General features: G+C 35.3%; 1 protein-coding gene across 1 annotated transcript in view; it reads left to right on the top strand.

The window, feature by feature from the left end:
- Positions 1-12,286, top strand: part of LOC121382989 (SUN domain-containing ossification factor-like) — a 103,489-nt gene that overhangs the window by 30,533 nt on the left and 60,670 nt on the right. The window contains exons 3-4 of the mRNA XM_041512708.1: positions 338-444; positions 10,008-10,193. Of these exons, the coding sequence (XP_041368642.1) occupies positions 338-444; positions 10,008-10,193 (293 nt within the window). The remainder of the gene's footprint in view (positions 1-337; positions 445-10,007; positions 10,194-12,286) is intronic.

Consider the following 12,286-nt stretch of genomic DNA (forward strand, 5'->3'; position numbering starts at 1 on the left):
TTGATTTCTGTTTTACTTGTTCCAATATTGGATGCCTAGCACAGCAAGCTGCAAATGCAACAAAAAAATGGCAAGTTATTTTATGTGATGTGCATTTTATATCCTTCCGTTACCGAATATTAAAAACCCATTTATGACATTTAAAACAAAGAACTTTGCATTAAATATTTTTATGCAGCATTGTATCAACTACAATACTAATCCAAAAGTATGAACAATTTTATGTGTAAAAGTAGTTAAAATGTCCCTCCATGACCACTTGATCTTGCCCTCAGGTAAGATTTACTACATATGTGCAACGTTGTAATACAATGATATCCACATGTTAATGTTTCAGTCTGTTGAGACAATACCTGCCTCCCTTCCCCTACAGCCAGTCCCAGCGACCCTGCTGGAACCATTTCAACATACACAGTCCAACAACAAGCCATCAGAGTACACCAGGTAAGTGATGCATACTTAATAAAACATCCACTCTTGTAGGTGTTCACTTTCTGCTATTTATTGAAATGTTCATTTTCAGGTGTATATATATATATATATATATATATATATATATATGTGCATGTGTGTGTGTGTGTGTGTGTGTGTATATATATATATATATATGAATATATATATATTCACTTGTAATTAAGTTCCTAATTTCACTTATATTTTATTCATCAATTTATTCCTTAACTAAGTATCTTTGTTTGACACTCAATAGCTGATGTATTTGTTACGCTGATCAAGGTGTCGTTAAACATTCATTCTGATTAATTTAGTCAGCTGCATTTATCAACGTTTTTCTTTTGCATCTTTTGATACATTTAATAGTATAGACATCCACTCCCACACTGCCCCCTGCCCAAATCATTCCAGTGGTTTGTTACACTGCTTTATTGGTGTCTTTGTATTTTCTCAAGAGTGGGGAACAAAGATTAATTTTCACACGTGCAGACTTGCAATTGTAATAATTAATAGAGTATATACTAAAAGTACATGAGTCGCTGTTAGATACCTTTTATTTTACAAATTGTTTGAAAATTGTTCTAAGGAGTGCATGACAGCAAGTTGACTATTGTTTTAAATTAGTTGTAAGATAAATGATATCTACATGTACATACATACATATGTATAGTAGACACAAATGCAGTATTCCAGAATCCACCTCCATGCTGAACATTTAGATTCTACACATACATGTATATATACATTTGAGATCAGGCTAAATTATGAATAGAAGTGAAGAAAACTTTTACTGGTCTGTCCATAAATCAGCTATGGGCCACCATGTAAATATAAAATTTGACTAATAATTTATTTTACCTAACTTTTAAGTCCATACTGCATCACTACATATATATTGTCTTCTTTATTATAGTATCAATATACATGTACATGTAGCTCACCTAGTTGGAACAGATCTGTCGATACATCAGATTCATCTTGTATATATATATATATATGTATATAAATAATACATTTTTATGTCACTATAGCTGAGCTGTTTTTATCATGAATCGTCTGTCATATGTGTACGTTTTTTTCTCCAAAACTTTTTGACCAATTCAATATATATTTTGTGGAAAGCTTCCTTGTCACATTTGGTCATTCTGTCACACACACCCCCACACACTCACACCCCCCCCCCCCACCCACCCATCCCCAAGAGGACAAGGGTGGAACACTAAAGGGGAAGATTAAGATACCTTTAAAAAAAGCTTCTCAAACTATACTTGTCCAATATTAACCAATTTTTGTTTGAAGTTTCCATGACACATGGAAAAACAAAAATGTGAATTTGGTCATTCTGATCTAGCTCCCATGTCAGGGCCTATATTATAAGGTGTGTGCCCCAAAATGGGAAAATTAAGTCAGTGTAAAAAAAAAAAACTTCTTCTCTACTTCCGGAAATACATATGTACAGTAAAACCTCACCTAACGATCACCCCAGTTCTAAGACCACCCCACTATCAAGACCAATATTTTAAAGACCAGAATATTTCCTTATTAATTTATAGTAAAACTACCCCGGTATTAAGACCGCTGTGCTAATACGGATTGTACAACCAGTAAAGTCGGACCCAAATGAACCCCACAAATGCATTTGCTTTCATTAAAAAAACATGTTACTTTGTGTAGCTGTTACTTTTCAACATTATTGTGTGCAAGTTGTACAATAAAATGACTGTGCACCGTACGTTCCAGAAGTAATACCTTTAGACCGTGGGCCCTGCTCTCTCCCCCCACCCCCGGGATTTTTCAAGATGAGTATATCTTTGAAGCCTATCCATAGACATATTCAAATCAGCTTGTCTGCAGGCAATCTGTTGGTGGGTGTGCCTGTAGGGCACGTTTGAGTGTAGGCACCCTATTTACTATATCACTGCTTTTACTTTAAAGCTGGGTTACTGGTGAATGTATTCCACCAAAAAATAATACATTTTTGGCATCTGACTAAGCAAACTGCATGGCAATGTTCAAGTTAACATCCAGACATATTTTGAACAGGTTTAAGACCAAATTATGAATGCTATTCATGCTAAATTACATGTTCATAACAACCAACCACAAAGTAATGCAATATATGTGGTATGGATATAGTACCGGGGGTATACTCACCAGCAAAAGTTACACAGTTCCCGATATACATAATTCTCTATGTACATGTGTATATCTACATACCGCACCTAAAACATTCTGACCCTTTTATTATTGTATTGTATTTAATATCTGAAGGCAGCATTACTTAAATATGGTGCAGTACATGCTGTCTAAACCATTTACATGCACATGTATTTTTTGAATATTTTTATATTACACACAAGTCTTAAAACATAAAAAGTGAATTTACATACTATTCTAGGCAAGTCTGCATTACATATACAATTTATCTGTCTCACAACAGTTCATCTTACAATAGCTAGGTTTTTTGTTGCTTTTTGTAATATTTTAGAATTGCAGTTCTATTTATATTATGCTTAACTTATGTTTTGGTGTATATAATTGATATCTACATAGAATATTGTCATCAGGCAAATATCTAGCACTATAAAAATCTAACTTTCATTTCCAATTCTCAATCATTTTATGTGACCCAAATATGATATACTGTATGTGAATTTTACAATTTTCTATTTCTACATCCTTCCTTTTATTCTATTAAGTAGATGTTAATAACAATTACAAAACAATATAATATCAGGTATGAATAATTATATACTTCTCAAAATAAGTTACTAGTAAGCAATGCCAGAAATGTATTAATTTCTATGTACATGTATACATATACTTAGGATTGCCTGAAGCTTTTATTATTAAAAAAATAAAATTGACCTGGCTTTTTTCTATAACATATTGAGGCTTCATTATTCAAATATGGTTAAGTATATGGAGTTTATATACTATGTTCACAAATTTATAAAGATGTCCCTCTGTTCTTAGTACCAACCAATTATAAGTACCTTTCCTCGGCATGTGTGTTAAAACATTTACAATTCATCTATCTCACAGAAGCTTGTACTATTTTAAAAAACATATTTGTATTTAAATTGTGCTTAATTTATGCTTAGGTTTATATAATTGACATCAGATATAGTCATCAGACAAATCTAGTACTTAGCTTTCTTTCCTATTTCAGTCTTATCATCTGACTCAAATATAATGTCTATTATGTTCACAATATCTGTAATTTCTTATTTTGTCCTCTGCGCCTTTGCTCTTGTTCCTCCCTCAATATGTCAACAGCTCTTCTTATCAGATCACAAACCATCCAATTCAGCTTCAGTATTTCTTTGGATATTTCTCAGCCATTTCTCAGCCATTTCTCAGCCATTTCTGTGTGGTTGAGGAATACCCTGGACTTTGTGATATGACTAATACCATATGAGACCATGGCAATTTGCTCTCTTCCAATTTGCTCTGTTGGTACAGCATATTTTCAGGGAATATCTACTGGATGGAAGGTTTGCAACTAATCCACAGTAGCATAATAATAGCATTCGTGGTTTGGCACTAAATTTCTCATGTGAAAGGGGTTCTTCCAAGCCACACTTGATCTAAGGAATCCCTACAAAGGTCTTAAGAGACTGGAAGACCACTTAAATGAAAAAAAAGAAAACTCTGCCCTCAGCTTCTTGGGAAGAGGGTTCTATTTGTGAGACTAAGTACATGTTTCAAACGCAAACCATGTCTGAGGGTGTTGTAAAATGCACAAGAATATGCAGAAACAAAGATTATACTTCAATGTCTGTACATTGCTGCCAGTTCACCATCCCAGATACAAACATGTGTATACACTCAATTTGGCAACTAGAGGCATCTTATAGATATGCACAGCATCATTAAGGATGCAGGGAAGACACCAACTAGCAATTCCAGCTGTGCTTGCCATTACTGGCTATGATACCAACAGTGCTTTTATGCAGAATGGAAAACTAGAGGTTTTGAATATTCTCAAGCAACACCAAGACTTCCTTGAAATGTTGTTAGGTCATGGAAGTTCAGCAAAAATTGATGTTCATATATTTAAGAAGCAGATCATTTCATATACCTTCTCTATGGGAGTGCAGGTGCGAATAACATACAAAACGATTATGACTTGAGAAATATCTGGAAATGTTTGTTGCCAAACCAAGGATGATAATATTGAACTACAGTAGAGTATAAATCAGCCTTCTCCACTCTACATGTATGTATTCACTGAGAATGCTCTGACAATGCACATAAAGAGAACAAATTGCCAAGTTGTCATTTGGTATCGGTCATGCCAGGCATACCAGGCTATTCCCCAACCAAATTGTCATATGGCTGAGAAATTTTAGAAGGCACACGAGATGAAATAGTGATATGATACCATGAGAGCTGATGGACATACTGATGGAGGAACCAGGGTAGAGTCTGGAGAAGGAGAATACCAGAAATTGTGAACATGACAGACATATTTTAATTGCATGAAAATGCAAAGGAATATGAAAGAAAGTTAAAACTTTCCTAGACAATATCTGATGTAGAAACTAATTATATACACTTGAGCATAAGTTAAGCACAATGTAATTATAAAGGCAAATCTAAAAATATTACAAACACAGACTAGTATAAGATGAACTTTTGTGAGATAGATGACTTGTACATGTAATGCAAAAGCAATTATGGTAGGTACACAAAACTGATGCTTTAAATGTTTAACACTGGTGTTTAGTAAAGAGGGACATATTCATAATATTGATGCACATACATGTATACTCAACAAAATTAATTAAGGGCTAAACTTTCTTATATTGTAATATAATTCTTTGTTACTGTCATATTATTTTAGCATGTTTTGGACATATATATGGCTTCTATACATTGTTTCAGTAAACTTTTACTGGTTATACACGCAAAAAACACTGGGTATTTCACATACAAGTTTATGAAAAATATTGAAATGAGCATTAGCCAAGTATTTATTACACATTTGTTCAGAATGTTTTTTGTCATTGTGTTCTCTCAAACTTGTTATTTAAGTCATTAAGTTTAAGAACATGCTTTCAACGGAAGAATTAAGTTGTATTTTCCCCCATATTTAAAGGAAAATGCTAAAATATCTATTGGACCTTAATTAATTTTGTTGAGTATAGTATAGGCAGATATACTGAACCATATTTGAATAATGCTGCCTCAATATATTAAATACAGTGCAATTTCTAATAGTAAAAGGTTCAAGCAGCCCAAAATATGTGTAAATATAGAAAATAATGCATTTCAGGCATTGCTTAACCTTTGCCGATGAGTATATCATTATTCATACCACGTATTGCATTGTTATTTGGTTTGTTACTATTAACATCTTGTATAGGATGAATATCATTCATTTTGGCCTTATATCTGTTAAAAATTTATATGGATGACAAATTCATCACTATATTCAATTTTTCAATATATTGTTTTTTGGGACACAAAATGTGCCATTCAAATGGCGATATTTTTTTAATCCACCAACATTTTTGCTGCAGACAAGCAGATATTAAATTCATATATAATGAGTTATCTAAAAATACTTGTCTCCAAAAATCCCTAGGTGGGGAGGGTTTCGGTATCTGGCCCATGGACTACTTTGTCTTTCGAACTAAATAAATGTAAGATTATTTAATTGCTAGTTTGAGCAACACATACATGTACTGTATACACAATGTACCTGCAGTTAACTTTAACACCATAGCTTTGACAACTAGGCAAGATTTTACCACACTATTTATTGTTTGTTGCTTATGTGACTTGACAAGTAAATGCTGTGGTTGCATGCCTATAGTTCTACAAGTACATGTATATAGAGAAATGCATTTACACTGTAATTTCTTTGACTTTTCCAAAACTACTTGACCAATTCCATCCAAGATTTGTGGGAAGGTTCCTTGACAGGGAAATGAATTTGATAATTTTGTCCCCAGGCCGGTGCTTGAGGGCTCCGATTTCTTCAAATGTACTTATTCATTCCCACCTAAATTTGGTGAGAATAGCTTCCTTGACCCATGAAAAAACTAAATTATTAATTTTGTCGTTCTGAACACACACACACACACACACACACACACACACACACACACACACACACAGACAGACAGACAGACAGACAGACAGACAGACAGACAGACAGAGAGACAGACACACAGACAGACACACAGACAGACACACATACACACATACATATATATATATATATCCATCCATGCAGAAAGGCTAAGCCAGTTTTAAATGTAAAATCACTAGATGGTTTATCGAAGTTGTGAATTTCACTGATGTTTGTGCTTCGGGACGGGTGAAGTTTACTAGAGTTGTAATGACAACTACAACTACATGTACTAGTTTAAGACTATTTCCAACTAAATTTGGTTGGAAGCATCCTTGACCCAGTGAAAAACAAAATGATAAATTTGACCATTCAGACCCACCAGAAAAAAGGGTGTTAATATGAGTGGTAGGTGGGGTCAACAATTTATGCACTTGACTGTTTTCATTATAATATGTTATGATTATATAACAACATTCGCAAACTCTTAATATATTCTCAATATATTGTATGTGTGGTCTCAGTAGTTGTTTCCTTTGAGGCTAAATATAATTAGCCTGACTTCATTCAAATGAGCCCGAATGTCCCGATTCAGTTGAAGGCACTTAATTGGTAGGAACTATATGTACATGTACTGTAGATACCATTGACTCAGTGGAAGATTACGTCTTGTCATTTCATTGTCAAATTAAAAACTTCACAACTGTTTCATCTTGGCTAATTAGTAAATATGACAGAAGAACGTGTTAAATAAGGTATTTTTTATTGTATGACATCCAAAGAAAGAATAGTTGAGTAAATGTTGAGTCAAAAATCTGTTCGATGTGCCCACAGCATTCGTCAACACCACAAACAGTCAAAATGATCATTCACAAGCAGGGTCGTTTGATGAAATCACAGGTTCAGTAGCACGTATGCCCTCCATGTGTACTAACAGTTGCAATGCAACGCCTCCTCATTGACTGCCTGATGCATGTAGGGATATGGCACCATTGTTCCACTAATGTGGCACCAAGTTCCTGTAAAGTCTGTGGAGGGTTCCTGAGAGTGTGCAGGTGTCTTTCCAGCACATCCCAGATGTGCTCGATGGCATTCAGGTCGGGCGACCTTGAAGGTCAAGCCATGTCATTTATGCCCGTGTTCCTCATGTAATCTCTTGTCAAGATAGGCGTGTGGGGTCTGGCATTGACATGCTGAAAGATCAAGCCTGGACCATGAGCTGCCATGAAGGGCACAAGTTCCTGGGCCAGCACCTGTTCACGGTATGCAGCAGCGTTTTGGTTGCCACGGATGACAAGAAGTCGAGAACGTCCATTTCCACAGAAAGCACCCCAAACCATTACACTTCCACCTCCGAATCTGTCAACTTCACTGACACAACACTGAGCATGATGTTCACCACGTTGTCGCCAAACCCTCTGCCTGCCATTGGCAAATTGCAGTGTGTGAATCTTGATTCATTGCTAAACAATTGCCTCTGAGTCCATCGCAAGTGGCGCCACCGTTGAACTGGAGACTAAACCTGGACTCATCAGTGAACATCACTCGACCCCACTGAACACGTTGCCACCGCAGATGAAGCATGCACCAGTGACGTCTGGCCGTTCTGTGACGTGGTAGGAGTGGTGGTCGAACAGCCTGGCGATGGCAGCATAGATTATTGGCTCTCAGACGATTGCGTATGGTTTGATCAGACACTCGAGTTCCAGTCGCAGTCCGCAGATTGTCACGTAATCGGCGTGCAGTGGTTGTGCGTTGACGTAGAGCCATATTGGTGATGTAGCAGTCCTCTCTATTTGTAGTGCTTTGGGGTCTTCCCGAACGTGGACGATTTCGAACAGAATTCGTTGCTTGGTACCGTTGCCACAGTCGGCCAACGACACTCTGACTGACACCAAGTCTCAGAGCAACATTTCTTTGCGTATTGCCATCCTGAAGCCAAGCAATAGCCCTTCCTTGATCTTCGATAGTCAGTTGACGTCGTACCATTGTCGAATTTGGAGTGTGCACCGTACACGAACGCAAGCTCCAATTATACGGAAATTCAGCACTGGGAACATGGAATACACATGCGAAGCGTGCAAATGAAGCTCTTTGTGAAAAAGCAAGTTATGGGCACTTAGCAGACCTTTCGCTTTCGCCCTAATTTACGTGCAAATGTAAGCATGTTTTCGCCATTAGAACTAGTCGACAGTGTCAATGACAGTGGATTTTAATTCATTTATGGGTTGCTTAGACCCACTTTCGTCAAAATGGAACAATACCATGCGTGACATTATGGTCTAGCTAATATAATTGACATTCAGAAAATAATGTCGAAAATATCGTCTGACCCTTAAATTCTTTTGAGTAGTATATATATATATATATATATATATATATATATATATATATATATATATATATATATATATATATATATATATACACAGTTGAATCCCATTGACTCGAACCCCGTTGGTGCTCGAGAAAGTGTTCAACCCATCGGGTAGTTCGATCGAACCATTCGGTCAACATCAGATATTTCCGTAACATCAGTTAGAAAGTTGAATTAGATACATATTATTTTGGTAACTGCAAACTTAAAAATTTCATCAATGTTTTATATAGCAAAATATCCGAGTGAAATTTTTTATTACAAATTACTCCGATTGTGCGATGCAGAAGCCCTTGTCGGTATTAATTAAATGTGTGGTTGCTAAAGTGGTGACAGCTGAGTAACTCACCCATTGTTTCATTAAAAACTGGTCTTGTAGAGTAACGCTTCACGCCGTGGCCATTTTGTATCATGGTTCATCGAACAGGTACTGTAACGCTAGCTGTACTTGAAAGACCATTACCAATAGCCGCTTAACACATAACATGACAGGTATGGCAAAGAAAGCATTACATGGCTATTGTTGCGATTCTCCGATTTATCTATAGCTCGTTCCGCCTAAATAATTATAATGCCACGGTTGTAATAACCAATTGCGCAAGCGCGGCAATTGTTGGTCCTTTTCAGTGGTTTTCCATTTGATATTTGATGGATCACCAGTTCGAGGGAAATATAGCTAATAACACAGACGAGACTGATAATTTAGTTTGAGCGAAGGCTTATAGTCGACCCTAGATGTGTTCGATACATCATCAGTTAATATAAGGGTATACCGGACAAAAAACTCGGGACTTCGTTTTTGGTTCGAGCGTTGTGGTGTGATCGACCCTTCCGAGGTCGAGCCAACGAGATTCTACTGTGTATATATATATATATATATATATATATATATATATATATATATATATATATATATATATATATGTATATATATATATATATATATATATATATATATATATATGTATATATATATATATATATATATATATATATATATATATATATAAACATATATGTTTACAGTCAGGTTACAAAGAATGTACTTCATATTCATGAGAAAAAAAACCCTTCTAATTTTTAATTTTTATCTAGAGTTGAGCCGGAGTCTTCCATACTTGAAGATGCTAAAGCAACATCTGATGTACAGTCTTCCACCAAAAGCATTCTGTCATCACTTCCAGTCGAACACGCTCTTAAAGCACTGACAGAATCAACAGCTTCACAAATAGTTTCAGAACAAACAGCATTCAGCCAGTTGGACGAACAGCACACTGCCAGGTTTAAAACTTGACATACATGTAGTTTATAGAACAACTTAGTATATATACTTTGTTATGAATACAGACAATACTACATCAGTGGCAGTTGGATACCATTTAAAGGGAGAGTATCCTCAAACATGAGGCTTATGTGTTTGAAAGATGCATACCTGGACCACCAACACATACTGACACTTTAAGAAATAAAAAAAGCATAATTTTAGAGTTAATAATTTTTTTTTTAATTATTCCTGCTAACTGGGGGCAGCCTTTTTCTTTTGTTTTCGTTGTGTCGGGAATTCTTGCTTGGGACGAAGTGACGTTGCAGAGTGTAAACAAACACAGTCATTTATGACAAGGCACTCCTTTTTCATCAACCCGACTCTTAAAACAACATAAATGACTAATAATAAATGATAATATAATAAACTATTTAACTAAATATATTTCAGTTTGCATTAATAGAATGAAATAGGGTTATAGTATTTTTCTCTCTGAAAAATTCCAAAGAAAAAATGCATATTATTAGGCCTATTAGTAGGATACGTTGGAGCAAAAATGACCACTCACGATACCCAAGTGATAATGTTCCTTTCTTTGGGACTACGTAATTGGTCAGTTTTGTGATTTTAGATGGGGAAAATCTACTTAAGGGTTTTACAGAATTATTTACAGTAATAAAACAGGACTGCTGATAATGTCCATTACAATTTTAGAGGTGTCCATGCGGTTATCACACAATACCCTGTGATCTTACATATTTGTTTTGTGTCTAGACACCTTGACTGGTGACCGTCTAAAATATACACCTGCCAATCAGGAACCACAGGTACAGGCCACAGAAAGAAAAGACCAATTGACTAAGAAGACACTCAGATTATTATTTCAGTATGTGTGTAATGTATGGACAAAACATAATACAGTTATTTCGACTCTTTGACAGTGGTAGTTTATTTTGTATTGAAAAATAATGTATACTTATTGCTGGCTTACTGGGATGGATATTATTACAGAACATTGCTATGCATCTGCAAAAATCAGGTACATTTTGTTTCTTCAGTTCTAAGACTAATTCCTGACGTGACACGTTAAGTATTACATAACCACCGGCTCGCCAGAGGGCATATTCACTGGGATGGTACAAAATGTCTGCGCCCGTTATATATAATAGCAGTCACATTTAACCGTTTTATTAATTAAATATAAGATTATACTTGTTGATATTAAGCAATACTGTGCATTATATATTGTTGAATATGCATACCAGTCCAAAACCCTTGCTTAAGCATTCCTTTAAGAAATTATTGCAATATTTTGTTTACTTTATGTATGAACCATAAGACAGCTTTGCGCAATGCATGAATGTAAAAATTATGAGGTAATTCATTATAATAACTACATGTATTTCTTCAACTGTGGATTGGGATTTAGCTCAGTCGGTTGAGTGCTCACTTAGGTCCTTGTGTCACAGGATTGAACCAACTCGGTGGATCCATTCAACTGAATTTTTTTCTCATTCCAACCAGTGAACCACATCTGATCGAAGGCCATGGTATGTGCTTTCCATTCTGCAGGAAAGTGCATATAAAAGATCCCTTTCTGCACTAGGAAAAATGTAGCGAGTTTCCTCTAATGACTATAAATGTGAGAATTACTAAATGTTTGACATCCAATAGCCGACGATTAATAAGTTAATGTGCTCTAGTTGTGTCGTTAAACAAAACAAACTTCTTCAACTGTTTACTTCTGTGTCATATTACAAAATCTCACACATGCAGTGTTCTTTGAAATTGGTGTATAATATAATACAAGAAAATTTTGTTCATGTTTAATGTTTAAGCAATTTTCAAATCATGTTTTTTATCTCTTGCCACTTATAGCCAGAGGGATTAGAATACAAGATGGATTTGGTGTCACTACGTTCAGTGCATAGTTAATCATCTAACCTGTACAATTAACATATATACTGCTATTTTAATGACACATGGAGCAGACTGTTCTGTTTAGTTTGCTAATAAATTATATTTGTGTGTATTGATTGCCATATTTTTAAATTATTGATTGTTGGTACAGTATTCTATTTTCAATTAATATACATGTATTTATTAGCTA

This window comes from Gigantopelta aegis, chromosome 10 (genome assembly GCF_016097555.1).
Source record: "Gigantopelta aegis isolate Gae_Host chromosome 10, Gae_host_genome, whole genome shotgun sequence".
In the NCBI taxonomy this organism is placed as follows: domain Eukaryota; kingdom Metazoa; phylum Mollusca; class Gastropoda; order Neomphalida; family Peltospiridae; genus Gigantopelta; species Gigantopelta aegis.